The 15,984-nt window shown below is 50.4% G+C and overlaps 2 protein-coding genes across 4 annotated transcripts; one reads left to right on the forward strand and one right to left on the reverse strand.

The window, feature by feature from the left end:
- Positions 1-1,609: 1,609 nt before the first annotated feature.
- FAM219B (family with sequence similarity 219, member B) lies at positions 1,610-4,748 on the forward strand. The gene is made up of 5 exons (XM_006866566.1): positions 1,610-1,820; positions 2,007-2,094; positions 2,705-2,782; positions 3,189-3,237; positions 4,581-4,748. The coding sequence occupies exons 1-5, from the start codon at positions 1,610-1,612 to the stop codon at positions 4,746-4,748; spliced, it is 594 nt and encodes a 197-aa protein (XP_006866628.1).
- A 4,055-nt stretch (positions 4,749-8,803) lies between these two features.
- MPI (mannose phosphate isomerase) lies at positions 8,804-15,108 on the reverse strand. 3 transcript variants are annotated; one of them, XM_006866476.1, is made up of 8 exons: positions 15,093-15,108; positions 14,485-14,612; positions 13,567-13,767; positions 12,274-12,415; positions 11,782-11,964; positions 10,263-10,436; positions 9,415-9,623; positions 8,804-9,102 (listed from the first exon to the last, which is right to left on the reverse strand). In XM_006866476.1, the coding sequence occupies exons 1-8, from the start codon at positions 15,106-15,108 to the stop codon at positions 8,884-8,886; spliced, it is 1,272 nt and encodes a 423-aa protein (XP_006866538.1). In that variant the 3' UTR covers positions 8,804-8,883. The 3 variants fall into 3 exon arrangements, with proteins under 3 accessions (XP_006866538.1, XP_006866539.1, XP_006866540.1); XM_006866477.1 differs by lacking the exon at positions 11,782-11,964 and having other exon boundaries at positions 8,884-9,102; XM_006866478.1 differs by lacking the exon at positions 9,415-9,623 and having other exon boundaries at positions 9,083-9,102.
- Positions 15,109-15,984: the final 876 nt, after the last annotated feature.

Below are 15,984 nucleotides of genomic sequence, written 5' to 3' on the forward strand. Positions count from 1 at the left end.
GATGGGGACCAGAACCAAGCAAGGTTATGGAACGGGATTTTTAAGAGCTGAAGCCAAGGAAAATAAGAAATAAGGCTGGGAGGTACTTTGCCCTGTTTGTCATTAGGTCCAAGGGCTTAGTACAGGACCTGCCACACAACTGGATATGAATAAAGGTTTTGAAGGTGGAGGGGTAGGGGGAAGTGGGCTGAGGATCCAGAGTCAGCAAGTTACTGGGTTAGTGTCTGAGTGACAGGAGAGAGGAAAAGGGGGGTTTGTGTTGTGTGCTTTGGCAGTTCTTGCCCTAGAGCATCTTGCAATTATACTTTGTTGTTTGGGGACATGGGTGTAATTCATTTTCAGATGTTATTAGTAAATCTAAGTGGAATAGGGAACTATCCTACAGAATAGTTAAGTGTCAACCAGTCAGTTCTGACTCATAGCAACCCTGTATAGGGTTTCCTAGGAGTGACTGGAGAGCCTGAACCCCCGATCTTGCTGTCTAGTGCATTATCCCACAGTGCAGGTGATAACAATTTTTTCATTGATAAAGTTTGAGCTATATAATATCTCTGAGATCCCTTTCAGTCCCCAAGTTTTATGATTACAAATGTGCCAGTAAGTGGCATAGACAATCCTCATATGGTGCAATAGAATAAGCACTGGAAAGGCTGTATACTGTTTACCCACCTTGTTATCTGCCGTGGAGTCGGTTCCGACTCATAGTGACCCTGTACAGGAGTAGAAAGCTTAATCTTTCTCCCGTGGAGTAGCTGGTAGTTTTGAACTACTGACCTTGAGGTTTGCAGCTCAATTCGTAACCACTATGCTACCAGAGCGCCTTGTAAAACCTGGTAGTGCTACAAAATCATACCCCCTGGTGGAGACTAATAAATAAGCCGCCTGAGATTTGGCAATTCCTATAAGGACCCAGGGCTTCTTTCCAGCTAGCCAAAAGCATATCCCTTGGGGCCAAAGAGGTCAAGAGCCTTCACACAGTTCTGTGGCCTGCCACACACGACTCATCGTCCTTTCACCCTTCTTTACTTTGTCACTAAAGGGTAGTGGCATTGATTCCATTTTTAAATGTAGAAACAGCCCATGGGAGTATGTTCTCAAGCACAGAGTACTTCTGGAAAGAACGCGGGGTCTGCCTCTGGATCTGGAACCTCTCAGGCCTGTTTCCTTTTGTGGAAAAGCGTTGCCGCCCTTCTAGTCCGGCCGTTTTCCCTGGTTGACCTTTTGAGAGTTCCAGCTGTGGCCGGAGGGTCCTCCGCGGGATGTTGCTAGGAGCGCAAAGCACGGGAGCATACCAAGGCATAGAATTCGCTAGCTGTCAGCGCACTCTCCCGACCTTCCATAATTATCAGTATTTAATTTCGACAAGAGACAGAACTAGACGTCCACACCCGAAGCTCAGACCAACTCCGACTACACTGTCCCCGCTCCAAAACTACCTGGCCCAGTAGAACGGTTGGCACAGCCCCGAAGTGGGCGGGGCCAGGAAGGTCCCGGCGTGGGCGGCCAGCGCCTGCGCGTCATCGTGCTAAAGGCGAGCCATCTTTCTGCCGGGCAATGGCTCCTTGGCTGTGAGGCGGGGCTGCGTGATTCTGTGGGGCGTGGCCAAGCCATGGCGACTGCAGAGCAAACAGCGCGCCCGGCGCGGGCGTCTACCCAAAAACCTGGACCCAAGTGGGCCTCGGACCGCACTGGAGCCGTGTGCCACCCCTCGGGGAGAGGCGGCTGCGGAGTTCCCCGGCAGGGAGAGCGGATCTCTGCGGCCGTAGAGAAGCGGGGCCCGTATATGGTGACGCGCGCGCCCTCCATTCAGGCCAAGCTGCGTGAGTGCGCTGGGGAGGCTGGGCGGGCTGTCGCTCCCCTGGGACCGGCTCCGGGAGCCCCGCTCTCGGGAGGGAGAGGGTTAAATGCAGCCCACTCTCGCCCCCGAAATGCAGTTGGGAGAAAGCAGCCTCCCGGCACTCAGGAGTGGGGAAGACCCCTCTGAGCCAGGGCCCTTTGACTTCCAGAGAAGCACCGGGACCTGGCCAAAGCCATTCTGCGGAGAAAAGGCATGCTGGGGGCCTCGCCGAACTGCCCGGACTCTTCAGGGAAAAGGTCTCCGCAGGCGCCGCCGCCTCTGTGCCCAGCAGTTTTCAGACAGGCCTTAGTCCTCAGGGTGGTAGAGAAAAAGCTCCTGTTAAAGGCCAAACTTGTATTTCCCTGAAGACAGCCTGCCAGATTCACTGCCTTTAAAATGGGACGCCTCCTTAAGGATGTGACAGTGTGAGGAGAGTTTGGAGTAAGGGATGTTCTGTCAGCAGCGTATAGGATCATTCACACGTCTGAGTTAGCGAGCAGCTCAGCGGCCCGGGTCCCCAGAAGTGAAGTGACGATTTTTTTTTTTTTTAACAGAATAGTAAACTGGATAGACCCTTATCCAGTGCCTCCTCTTACAGATAAGAGCGAAAACTCTAGGGATTTATCCAAGGACGTGATGTTTTTCTGTCTTCTAGTTAAAGGGCTTAAAGTCCCCAGGGGATTTTTCCTGACTCCTGCAGGGGGAGTTGTTCCCGTCCCCGGAAAATGGGGGCCGTGAAGTGCAGATTCAGATGAGCAGTAGCCAGATGGGTGGAGCTGCAGGCGGTGGTGGCTGGGTAAGGGGTCCCTGTGAAATGCTGGTGCTTTCTCATCTACCCGTGGTCTCTCCTCCCCTACCTCCCCTCAGCTCAGTGAAGTTTAACAAGGGCTATACCGCCCTCAGCCAGAGTCCTGATGAAAACCTGGTGTCCCTCGACTCAGACAGGTGAGTGCTCTCCTTGGAAATGCCCCCTTGAGGAGTGCCTTGGATCGAACTGCAGATTGCTTGGTGCCTTCCTTTGTTCCCAGTCTCCTCCACGGCCCTTCATGCTTGTCCAGGCCTGTCTCTTCTGACCAGGAGCCCATCCTAGAGTGGCTTGGTTAGAGAACTGCTGGATTTGAAGCACCAAGATGACCTGGAGGAATGTCCTGCCCTGATAGTAGGAGTGGCCCTGTCCCTGCCAGGGCCAAGTGAGGGAGGGAGTCTTTGGTACACCTACAGATTCTGGCCTTGACTTCTGTGGTTTGTGGTCTTTGTTCCACAAATCCTCCACACCCCCTTGCATGTTGTCCGCCTGTTGCAGCTGTTCCACAGGCATCCCCCTGAACTGACTGTCTTCCTCTTCTCCTAGTGATGGGGAGCTGGAATCCAGATACTCCTCCGGGTATTCCTCAGCAGAGGCAAGTTCAAAGCTCCTTTCTGTGTGGGGCCAGGCTGCAGGCCGCATCACCACCACTGCCAGATGCCTGTCAGATGCAGAGCACTGTGCTAGACTTTGGTCTCTTATCCCATCTTCCACTCTGCCCTCTTCCCCCAGCAGAGGTGTAGGTATCTGAGGAGGGCTGTTGAAAGCCCAGAAGACCACAGACTGTCAAAGCAGGAAATTACTTCAGAAGTTTCTAGTCCAGGCCACCTCTTCTTGATAATCCCGGTTATTTACTAGTCTCTGCTTTTCCGGCTGCTTCTGTAATTGCACACTACCTCCAAGCCGCCTCCTTCACATCCCCACCCCCAAGACACATGCACACACACACAGTTCCCTTGGAGAGCTCCTTAGAACAGTCGGATTGATTTAAAATGTCTCCTATGGCAGGCATGGTCCCACTGAGTCTGGTCTAGACCCGGTCTCCAATAGAACACAATAATTTTAGTCTGCTTTCTTTCTATTGTCTTTTTTCTGAGGTTAGCATTCTTGTCACTCCCACCCACCCTCCACCAAGCTTGTTTCCTTCTAAGCCAAACAACTTGTTCCATCTGTGGAACTCTGACTGAACTACTCCTGGGCTGGTTTTGTGGACATGTTTCCAGAATGAACACTCTGATTGTCCTAGACAGGAACACAGGGACATAAAGTTCTGGCATGTGAATTTACTGCCTTTGACAGAGGTAAAGTGCTGGGAACATAACAGTACCATGTTACTTCTTAATTCTTCTGGAAACCCTTGGCAGTTCTGCCAAAGAGAATAAGGGCAGTTTATAAATTTCTGAGTGTGCAAGATGGTTAAAACAAAGAAAAATGAGCTGAGAACACTTTTCCAGCCTCTGTCTGTTCTCTTTGGTGGAACTAGTGAAGCCAGGCTGACAGGTTCCTATTTGCAGGGACCCAGCCCTGCTGACATTGAAGGATAGCTTGTCTAACTGCCAGAGGGAAGCGCTCTCCACCCTGCTCCATTGTAGCTCACATTCCCCTACTCACCCGCCTGTTGTTTTGGTGCCATTGTCCTTCCGCTTTGATAAGAACCAGTCTGGGCACTGACCTTCACCCATCTGGAATCTGACTCCAGGGGGTCAGTATAGTGGAGGCTCCTGGGTGGGTGCCCCTTACTGCTGGGTGAGGCACAGCTGGAAGGTAGCACTTCCTCCTGTAGGATGTCTGGGGTTGGCGGGGTCGGGGGTGGGGGGATATGCAGGTCAAGTGGACAAGAAGTTTTGGTAAAGACAAGGTAGGCCTACCTTTTGGGCAGTAGTAGTTATTTCTGCTTTGCATCCTAGCTTAGGCTCCCTCCTCTCCTTCTGCTCTTAGCAGGTGAACCAGGAGGTGAGCCGGCAGCTGCTCCAGGATGGGTATCACCTGGATGAGATTCCAGATGACGAGGACTTGGACCTTATTCCCCCAAAGCCTATGGCCTCCTCAACATGCTCCTGCTGCTGGTGCTGTCTCGGGGACTCTTCGTCCTGCACCCTCCAGTAGATGTAACCTCAGGCAGATGCCAAAAATGGGCCCTGTTCACCGTGAGGCCTGCAGAACCCTGGTGGCCCTTCACAGTTCAGAGTGCAGTGGGAACTGCTGTTAGCCCAGACTTACTGGGGGCACAGAGGTGGCCCTTACTTCCCAAGTGAGAGGCCCCTACCTGGGCATGGGATCAAAGGGGGAATTCTGCAATTTGGAGACTTGCTGCTGGAGCACTTTGAAGAAACCACCTTAATAACAGCAGAGAATAGAGGGATTTGAGTTCTTATGGTGGGTGACAAAGTAGCTAAAAGAAACACTTGCAGATCCCTTAATCTGTTACTTATCATGCTCTGTTGTTGTTATAGTGACCCTGTGTAGGGTTTCTGAGGAGCAGCTGGTGAGCTTGAACTGCTGACCTTGAGGGTCAAATCTCAAGGTTTGAATGAACCCACAGCAGGACTCCTTTTTCATGCTCTGGTGGTGGTTATGTGCCGTGGAGTTGGTTCCGACTCATAGCAACCCTGTACAGGGTTTCCAAGGCTGTAAATCTTTACGGGAGCAGAATGCCTGCTCTCGTAGCATAGTGGTTACGTAGTGGGCTGCTAACCCCAGGGTCGGTAGTTCGAAACTACCAGCTGTTCTGCGGGAGAAAGATGAGGCTTCCTACTCCCATAAAGATTTGCAGCCTCGGGAACCCTGTGCACAGTCACTATGAGTGGGAATCAACTCCACAGTACTTAACAACCCACTTTTCATGCTCTAGGAGAGGCAGAAAGGTTTTCTGCCAAGGCTGTGCCGGGTGGTGGTATGTGGAGGTAGAAAGTAGCACTTTATGGCATGCAGTTGGGAATCTTTGAAAAAGTATTTGACTATTTAGAATCAGTTCAAGCTATCCTCCCCTCAGCTCCAAGATAGGTTCCTGGATTGACCTCCACAGGGCATGAAAGGAAGGAACCTTTTGCCCCCTTTAGGTTATGCCTGGAACTCTGACCTTAGCAAGTTACTTAATGACACAGCAGGATCTTGGCTTCCAGAATCTCTGGACTTGGTGCCTCCTCTCATTGGTCTGAGTAAGTTTAGTGACTCTGGCCAGCGCTTCCGTAAGAGAAAAACTGCTCTATCACGTATATATTTAATTGTGTTCCTTAGTTACTATTCTCCATCTCAATCTTGGTTCCTTTCTCCACCCAGTCTTTGAACCAAGTGTTGGGAGAGGAGACTGGGGCAGGCCCCAGAAGCCTGAGGTTTTTTGTGGCTATCAGCAGAGGGAACAGCAGGGCGTAGTCTGGTGCCTTCTGTTTAGAGCTTTTTCAGCTGAGTAGCAATGGGCCAGGTATGGGTGCTGATGCAGCTCTGTGTGCTTTGGCCTACACTGAGGCTCAAAGGGCCAGTTCACAAGGGCCCTGCCTGAGACCAGTCTGCCAGTGCAGAGGGCCTCCCCTCACTCCAGCACAGGCCGCTTCTCCTGTTGCCAGCCCTACAGATTCCTCAGACTGGAATGGGTCTAGCTCAGGACTGGGCCTCACAACAACCTGGAGGCAGCAGAGCCTCTTCTACCCCCTAGCTTGAACGTAGCCAATACAAGCCTAGCTTCCAGTGGCCCCACTAGATGGCGTCCCTTGCTATACATGTCCTCTAGAATTGGTTTTTCAATGGTTCCTTTCTTACTTCACCCAGGACTGTGGCTTGAACAGGAATGGGGACAGGGTTCCCAGTCCAAAGAGGCATGGCAGTCAGGACTGGGACCCACCTGGAAAGCATGTGACTGTTGAGAGGCATGAGGCACTTTTCTTAACTCTGTCTATGAGAAAGACTGAGAACGTCAGATAAACAGATGTCTTATTACCATCACACCACTATCCTTGTGAGAGTAATCTCATCATTGTTTGGTTGGCGTCTATCTGTGTACATTTCCCAAACTGTGGACAGTTGAGGGAAATACACAGTATCCAGGGGGCTGCTGCTGACTTCCCATACAAGCTAGGTGCTCTGCAGCTGTAGAGAGATGGACCAGAGCCCAGAGACAGGTCAGGTTGGGTCTGGGAATAGGAAAGGTTACTTTGTTCTGGAATGGGGCTGCAAGCTTGCTAGGTGCTCAGCCTTCTAGGCACTTGGTGCAGATATCTGCAGGAAGGGAGACCATCTCCATCCTGAAGCCCTTTGCCCCTCCAGAGACGAGTCCTGACCCTGTGAGGATAGGATAGGAGTAGGAAAGGAATGCCAAGGGGGCCAGAAGGTGGTGGTGGAAGCCAAGTGTGGAGCCACATCTCTGTGGGGAACCTGGCTGTGAGAAACCTGGGCATTTGGCAGCTACTTGGGCTAAGGGTGACAGCAGGACCCTAAGACCAACAACATTGGTGTTGGCTGCAGCTGTCCCTGCAGAAAATGTCCCAGAGCTGGCTGATCCCATGTGGGAAGCACTTACTGCGTGGGCCTGAGACGGTGGACAGTAGGGCCAGGTGGAATGGTTGGCTCAAAGTACCAACCAAAGCACCAAGGTACCCAGAGTCAAACTGCCTTACTTCAAGGTTCTGGGTGTTCTGCAGGTGAGCATCCCTTGGAGAGAGAAGGGGATATGGGCTCACCTCACAGTACTCTATAGAACTCTGATACACCCTTGTACAGCTCTGTAAGTTTGTGAGAATAAATGCCATCATGCTATAAAAACCGTGTTTCTGTGTTTAAAAGAAAGGACTATATACCTTAGTCACTGCTGCTGCTGAATCCTGAGCTCCTATTACGGTGATTCCTTCTAGAAAGCCCCACATACACTTTCTGCAGCGGTTCTTGATGAATATCCATTTAGGCTTGTTTCATAGGCAATCATGGGCAGAATAGGCCCTTTTACAGATCACTTTTCTCTGTAGACTGGGTGAGGTACTTTTGGCACAACTTTTTTTCCTATCTTCATCTTTGTTGTGTTTTTAAGCTGAAGAAAATATGGAAAACTAAACAAGCCAGAACTTTTTGAAGGTGATTTCCTGGAATTCCATTATAAGGTGACTCAGAAAGATTCATTTGTGTGAGTCCGAATCCTTCCCCCCAAGGAAGGAACCAATGGCCTTGGTCTCCTCTTCTGAGATGACAAGACTGCAGGTCACAAACCTAGCAGCAATACACACAACTGTGAAGCCTCTTGCTGAGGTGTGTCTAATCCCTAAAAAGTGAGTACAGAAACAGTAAACAGCCTCTTGCAACTCAGAAAAGATAGGGCTGTCCTCATGATGCAAAGTGATCATCTTCCCCCAAGCCCCTGTAATCCACAATGTTGGAATGTGCTCTAGAGAAAGGATCGACACTTTTGTTAAAGGGACAGATAGTCAAGTTTCAGCTTTGTAAACCTTTCCATCTCTGGCACAACTACTCAGCTTTACCAGGCTTAGAAGGAGCTAGTTTCAAAATGAGTGGGCAGTAGCCTTGGTGCAGACTGCTCTAGGACTAACTGCAACACCAGAGAACCATCCATGATGACGCCTGTATTGTCTGCAGACCTGTAGGGCCCAAGTCCTACCTGTAAGCTCTCCAAGACTGAAGCTGGCCTCCTCCCTGCTAATATAAAATGACTCCACAGTCTAGCTTGCCTATTCTCAGGGAGCTTTTTGAAGGAAGTAAAAAGCAAAAATGAAACATCTAAGGAGGGCTTTCAGCTCATTTTAGGGCCTAGAATATTAGAGGCTGAGTGTGCTTCACTCCACAACCTCAACATAAGAGATCTTTTAATTGCTTTGACACAGTAAGAGGGTGATGGTGAGCAACATTGGTTCACAGGCCTTCCTGCTCTGCAGCTGAGGAAACAGGTAGTCCTAGAGACAGAACCCTGTGTGTAGATATAAATGCCCTAGTATCTTGCTCTGAGTGATGCTAATATTGCCACTGGTTTCCCAAGGTAGCCTGAAGCTGCATGCTGGAGCCTGATTCAGGTGTGGTGAGGAGTGATGAGAATACAAGGGGAGGGCTAGTCCTTAGGCTTTCTCACCCAAGAGGATAGTTCGGCCTGGGAGTGCTCAAGAGTTATTACCTTCTAGCTTATTCCTCTATGTGATCATTCTCTTCAGATCTTCCAAGGTGCACCTGGTGTCCAGAGCAGGAGAGAGGGCTTAGGCTGAGCCTGAGATGGTGAGGCTGGCCTGGTTTAGGGCAACCGTGGAGGCCTCTACAGCAGGCAGCACGCTCGAAATATCAGAAGATCCTTAGGCACAGAAAGCTTCAGCCAGACATTCTCATTGGCCCCAATGAAGAGCACCCCACCACACTGCAGAGGGAGGGGTGCCTGGGATGTGAGCGTTCTGACTGTGACTGTCCCTTGTACCAACAGGAGGATGCTGGCAGAGTCCAGCGGTGAGACCTTGTATTCAGTGACAGAGCCAGGGACCTGCACAGGAAGAAATAATAAGGTGGTGCAGCAGACTGCTCCTATTAGTCCACAGGGGCCCAGGCCACCCCAAGGGCACCAGGTCAGGGAACTCTACTGCCCTCTCCCCAACTGCTCAGGTTCTTGTCAGCATGGAGACCCAAGCTGGTTTCCTGATAGAGAGGCAGGGTGGCCCTGGGGCAAATTCCTATCCCTTGAATTTGACAAAAAAGAAACCTAGCCCCAGGCTGCTGCTAGCCCAGTGCCTGTGGCCCTTGTCAGGGTTCCTCATGCTACATAATAAGCAGATGCCTACCATGGCCACCCACTCACCTCCATCTTCAAAACAGTGAAGTCTGGCACAGGGGGGTCATAGATGGAGAGGTAAGGGTCTTCCAGACTCCGTGTTGGAGGAAAGAGCCTGTCCTTGCTGGGGCTAGGGGTATAGTTGAGCATTTCACACAGGGTTGGCACATCGATGAACTTGGGTGTCAGGCCAGCACGCACCGTGTTGTCTGAACATGCCATGCACTCCACACAATCTGGGGACAAACAGCATGTGCTAAGAGAGTGAAGTACGCCTTAGAATTTTGGTCTTGGGCTGAGCCTTTTAATCTGAGCTCTGGAAAACTAAAAATGCTGTGTTAATGTACCTTCATTCTGGAAAAAGAGGCCAAGAAAGATGGCAGGATACTAAAACAGGTGACAGGTTACCCACTATAATCGGGGAGATTCATGTTGAGGAGCAGCCTCAACATTCCCCACTCTGTTCTCCCACTTCTACCACAGAATCCTATGTATGAGTGTGTAAGCAGCAAAGTATCAAAATGTGTCATTGTTCTGTGACAACATGCATATTTCAATGTAGAAATCTCTGGGTACATGCGACAGACATGCACAGGCAGTGTGATGCATGGGAAAGGTCACCAAGACAGCCTAGATGCAAACTGTGGTTCCTACACAGATCAGACAGGATTAACAGTGAGCATCATGACCTACCTCATGGGGTTGGTGTGGGGATTTAAGCAGTGTCCAACACCTGGCAATCCGTGTCCTTGTTGGTCATTTCCCTGCTGTCCCCAGGAACTCTAGAAGGTCAGAGCTGGCCAGGACCTTGGAAAAGTTCTCCTCAACCACCCTTTTGTCCATGGGGAAAGGTGTGAAGGGAATGTGGGGCTCACCTCCTTTCAGGTAGGCATGGGGCACATTGGCCTCCAGAAACATGGCCTCCCCTGGCTGCAAGGTAAGCAGGTTCAGGAAGTAGATGGCAAAGCAGCCGATATCCCCTGGATACTGCTGGTGCAGCTCCAGCAAGAGTTCACCACAGATGTCCTCCATATTGTTTCCAGCAGCCACTGAGGGGCACAAAGCATCAGCCGGCCACTTAGAAACAACTCAGTGGTATTCACAGCCTGCCTTGCACTCTGGGTAAGGGGCCCTGCCTACATAGATGCAGGAATCAAGGTGGGCCTGTCCTAGCCACACCCCAGCCCTAGGAGGACCAGCTTTCCATGATATTCCAGGCCACACTAATGCCGTTTCCTCCACCACAACTTGAGTGTTTCTGTGCCCAGCACTGTGCCAAAACCAAGAGAGCCATAATGCAGGATTTCTCAACCTTGGCACTACTGACATTTTGGTCTGGATAATTCTTTATTGCTAGGGGCTGTTCTGTGCATTGTATGATGTTTAGCAGCATCCAGTCTCTACCCACGAGATACCAGTAGCAGTTGTGACAACCAGAAATGTTTCCAGACAATTGCCAAATGTTCCCTAGGCGGCATACTCATCCCTGGGTGAGAACTATACCCCAGGAGCTTAAAATCTAGTTAGGGAGATAACCCATGAGTTCCATATAACTTGGACAAAATAAGTAGTTCCATGTTGCTCAAAGGTGGTAAGACAAAAGTGTAAAGATAGAATCAGAAATGACCTCTGGGGCTTTCTGGAGAAGGAACTGGGCTATCCGGCTAAGGAGCTGAGAGCCTGCATCTGGGCCACACTATCTCAAAGCTGAGAGCTGGTTCTGTCTTCCGTTTCCCACTGCCTGTATTGACTCCCCAACCCAAAGGTGATGGTGACCACACCCATCAGAATCACTTGCTGAACTCTCCTTGTTGTGGTGGTTAAAGTGCCATCGAGTCGATTCCGACCCATAGCAACTCAGTATAGGGTTTCTAAGGAGCAGCTGGTGAGCTTGAACCACTGACCTTGCAGTTCAAAAGACTTTACAGTCTGATGCATTCGCCTACATCGCCACACCAGGACTCCTTAGTTAGCATAAAACTGAATACACAAGAGGTATTCAGGGAATGATCTAATGTTTGAGAACTCTGGTGTCCATCAGGCCTTTGGAGGACAGGGGACATTGCTTTCTAGCCCCCAAGCACAAGTCTATCTATGTGAAGCAGCCACAGGGCTGAGGGAAATCTCAGAATCCCTGGGTGGAAGGCACCCAGACAGTCTTCTAGGTCATTCTATCCCCAACCATCTAGAGATGACCATTAGGAAATGACACTCAACCTAATGCCCTACTCCACAAAGAAAGGGAAAGAAAAGCTAAGTCACCAACAGGCCACTCTGTGTCCTGTTGGGCCCTGCTTAGATAAAAGGCCTTGAGAACTCTGTCCCCATAGCTTACTCCAGGGAGCCCAGGACAGGGCATTGCACCTCTCCCGCCAGGCCTAGAATCACACCCACCTTGCTGGGAGATGCGCTTCACCAACAGGTTGAGCTGCTCCTCTATCACTTTCTTCTCACTCTTCATCAGGTGTGAGAAACAGTTCTGTAGAGCCGAGGCTACAGTCTGGGAGTCGTGGTTCATGCTCTGCTTCAGCTGTGTCGCTGCAGTATCTCCAATCAGAAACTGGAACTCGGGCACTTCTGTAAGAAAGTCAGGCCCAGGGTCATTTCAGGAATGGCAACATGAAACTGGCAAAATGGAGAGTCCAATCCCTAACCTATCCCTGATCCAAGAAGCCAGGCACCACTAAAACTTTGCAATACAAACTGACTACTTACCACTAGCCCCAGGTGACCACACCTGAGCCTGTCCCACTGGTTTCAAGAATTGCACCACGAGGAGCCACTCAGTCCCTGTGACATTCAGCCTTTTTTCTCTGCCATCATAACCTACCCCCTAAACTTACCAGACCCAATACCCCATGTATTCAGCACTTTGCCCAACCTTACTGTTCAGAAAGGTCACAATCTCCTCAATAGGCCGGAAGCCACACAAGCCCTGGAAGGAGGTGAGGGCAATGGTCATCTCTGGCTTGTGGTTGGCATCTGGGTAGTGCTCTGGAGACTGGAGATGCAGCTTCTCTGCCAACTCCTGTGGGGTAGCCAGGGGAGAAGGATGGCCAGGGTGCAACATCACCTAGCAGGAACACGAGTCCTACCCAGCCCTGCTCACCACCCTGCCCAGTCACCAGATGGCAGTGACTTCCTGGCCCTGGCAACAAGCCCAGGCTTAGTGAAGGTGATAGCATGCATCTACTGACCTAAACAAAATGGAGTCAGTTTAGTCATTAGGTCTCAAAGTTAAAGCTCAGCAAAGCTAAAATGTTTAAAACGATTGTTGCCTGTTTGTTCCCTTTTCCCAAAAGTTAAAATGTGAAGAAGTTTATTGCTTTATTATTTCTTTTTCCAAAATGCTATCTTTAATGTTAAACTAGATTAAGTGCATATCCAAACATAATTTACCCTATATAGTATGCCTGCTCTTCACAATGGGCAGGACGGTCTTGAAAGCTATTCTCACCATCCTCCAGACTTCTGGCTTTCTGTTACTAAAGCTTGGATTGGATCTCTCTCCGGCTCTGGGACTGACTACAGTGACAGGTGGCAAACCCTCGTTTCGGTTTGGCAACAAAAGTAGGATGATGAAACTCAGGGTGTAGCCAACCTGGGGCAAAGAGAGCTGGGGCTGACTTTAAAAGTCCAGGCTGGAAAATCATAAAACACAGACACTAGGCCAAGCTCTGACACACCCGGTGTGACTTTGGGCAAATCTCTCCCTTCTCCCAGTCTTTGCCCCTCTAGAAATGAGAGGTTTAGATAGGTAATTACTTAGATGACTCAGGTTTAGAACAGGAAGACTCCACAGGAATAGGGCTGAGACAACAGCTAGGGTACTTGCACTGCTCTGGAAGGTGAACTCGCTGAAACAACTAGGTGGGAAGATGGCAGGTATTTCTGAACAAACCGGAACTGAGTAAGGATAGCCCAGAACAAACCAGCTAGAAATGGGCTTGGAGAAGTTCCCCAAGTACAGACTTGTCAGCTATTTGCTTAGACCCAGCTGCCTAGAATTTGTCACCCAGCATCTGGCCTTGCAGAACTAAATTGGGAGTTGTCAGATCTGGATTTAGCTTTGGGCTGGAGCCTGGCATGGGCGGGACAAAAGCAGCAGTAAAAGTCATGGGAGGGCCTTGACATAGGCCTTCTCAACCATGACCTCTGTGCCCTGCCACAGTCCTGTACCTTGTTAGGGTGTGCCTGGATGGAGAGGGCTGTTTCAACTGAGAGCACTTTGAAGAGGAAGGGCAGCTGGCCTTTAAAAGTATCCTTGACCTTTGACCCTAAACAGTCCTGATTCTCAGTGATCCACTGGCCTAGGGTCTTCTGGGAGACGCGGCGATCAATGATCTTGGCGTCCCCCCGGGGGTGGGTTCCCATCCACAGCTGGAAAGACAGAACATTTGGGAGGAAGGAAAAGGAATCAGTCACCATCAATCCCAGTGACCCCATTCTCTCTCTTCACAGGGCAGCTGAGTCCTAGGAGGCCCCCGGGAGCGGGTGTTCACGCTTACACGGTCACCAACTCACAAGAAGGCAGCAGACCCCATAGCATCAGGAGTCTGGAGAACCAGGCTCGAGTCCAGGCTCTGCCTTTCACCAGCTGTGGGGCCTTGAGCTAGTTATTTCCTTTCTCTGGGCCTCAGTTTCCTCCTGTGATGACACTTGAAACTGTTAAGGTCACTGAAGAGCAGTGACTTTCACACAGCTCTGGGAGGGGTTGATATTCGTTTATTCCAGTCTCAGAAACAGAGACTAAAGCCTTCTCATGCTTTGACTTTTTCTCTACTAAATAGGAAAGAAAAATATATACATATAAATAAAAACGCAAAACATAGTCAAAGTAAACATTTTACTTGGCCAAGAGTGTCCCCCAAGCTGGATTCAAATACAGCAAGTGCTTAGAGTTCTTGCCAGCAGGAGGAGACCAGGAATTCGGTGCCACCATCTGTGTCTATCAACCTGCACTGATCTGAAGAGTGGAGGGGTACCCACCTTGCTGCCCCTCCCAGCACATCCCCGTGATTTGCCTCAGACCCTTGAAGTGGAAGAGTCCCTTGGTCCCTGCCGCGGGTGTGGGCTGAAACCCAGTCCACGTCTCACCTCTGCGTAGGGCGTGTCCTCCGAGATCGTCACCAGTGGGTTGCTGCTGGCCAGCAGTCGTGCCACCATGCTGTTGGAGCCCACCTTGCCCCAGGCATACTGCTGCACCACACAGGCAAGTGGGAACACTGGGAACAGACACAGGGACATTCTCAACTGCACTCCTCGGCCTTATCCTAATGCTCTGGGGAGGAGATGAGGGTTTGGACTAGGCGCAAAGACGAATTGAAGGCTTGGAAACTGCAAGCCTCGACATTCCCATCTGTAAAACGGGCAGTAAGCTTCTTCTGCCGGCTGGTGGCAACAGCTGCCTTAAGGCGACCGAGAAAGCCGAGAAACCGTGAGTTACCGACCCCACGGCATCCCGTTTCGAAGAGAGCCACGCGCAGCCGGAGAGAGCGGATCCCCCCAACTCCCCTCGGGTTCTTCCCTCGGGGGTTGCACTAACGGCTCCATCCTCGTCGCAGGTGCTCCTTCTACTGCCTGGCACCCATTTATCTTTCAGCAGAAGCCCTACGGGGTGGGCTCGACCAGACAGATCAGGCTGGGAAGTATCCGCAGCACATGACACACCTCTGCGCTCGTCGGTACCCAGGCTGTCCGCTCACCTTTCAGAGCCGCCATCCTCTCAGTTCTCCACCGGCTTTCCCACACGTATGCTCTTCCCGACAGCACCCGCGGCCCTTCTGCGCCCAGAGCTTCACGGGAAATGTAGTTCTTGGAAGCTCGGAAGCTCAGCGCGACAACCTCAGACACCTGGCCAGGTGCTCTCACCCTCTGCCTATCAAGAGGAGTCCCCATCAACCCAGGGGCTTTCAGACCACAATCTTCTTAAAGTCTCAGTTCATCTCTTCATCTAACACAAGTTTATTGAGCACCTATTAAGGACTCCTGGTGTGGCACTGTAGGATAAGCACTGACTGCTAAACAAAAAGTCGGTGTTTCAAACACACCAACTGCTCCTCAGAAACTCTATACAGGGTCTCTGTGAGTGGAAACCTACTTGACAGCACTTAACGACAAGTACCAGTCACAGGTATAAAATCTGGAGATACATTGTTGTTGTTGTTAGAGACCAACAAAAAGCCGTGCCTTTTTAGAGATTCCATTGTAGGTGGGAAGGCAGGCAAACACCTAAAATAAATATAAGTAAATCAAGCAGTACATTGCTGTTGTATATGCCGTGGAGTCAGTTCTGATTCATAGCGACCCTGTACAGGGTTTCCGAGGCTGTAAATCTTTACAGGAGCAGAAAGCCTCATCTTTCTCCTGCCGAACAGCTGGTAGTTTTGAACTGCTGACTGTGAGGTTAGCAGCTGGATTCGTAACCAAAAGATGCAAAATATACGAAGAACAAAAAGTAAAGAGTCCTGAGAAGCAGTTCGCAGAATTTAAAGGTTGTTTAAGTCTCCACGAGGTAAGACTCAAGAACAGACTTGGAGTGAGGAATAAGCGAAGAATGTTTCAGGCACAGGATAATGGTTCTAAATTGGGAACATG

This window comes from Chrysochloris asiatica, unplaced genomic scaffold (genome assembly GCF_000296735.1).
Source record: "Chrysochloris asiatica unplaced genomic scaffold, ChrAsi1.0 scaffold00092, whole genome shotgun sequence".
NCBI classification, from domain to species: Eukaryota; Metazoa; Chordata; class Mammalia; order Afrosoricida; family Chrysochloridae; genus Chrysochloris; species Chrysochloris asiatica.

Coding starts and splice junctions, on each gene's coding strand:
- MPI (XM_006866476.1), bottom strand. Junction 10,437..11,781: donor GAAGCGCATCTCCCAGCAAG/GTGGGTGTGATT, acceptor TGTGCCCCTCAG/TGGCTGCTGGAAACAATATG. Junction 9,103..9,414: donor TCACTGTTTTGAAGATGGAG/GTGAGTGGGTGG, acceptor CTTCCTGTGCAG/GTCCCTGGCTCTGTCACTGA.
- FAM219B (XM_006866566.1), top strand. CDS start 1,610: ATGGCGACTGCAGAGCAAACAGCGCGCCCGGCGCGGGCGTCTACCCAA. Junction 1,821..2,006: donor CTCCATTCAGGCCAAGCTGC/GTGAGTGCGCTG, acceptor TTTGACTTCCAG/AGAAGCACCGGGACCTGGCC. Junction 2,783..3,188: donor GTGTCCCTCGACTCAGACAG/GTGAGTGCTCTC, acceptor CTCTTCTCCTAG/TGATGGGGAGCTGGAATCCA.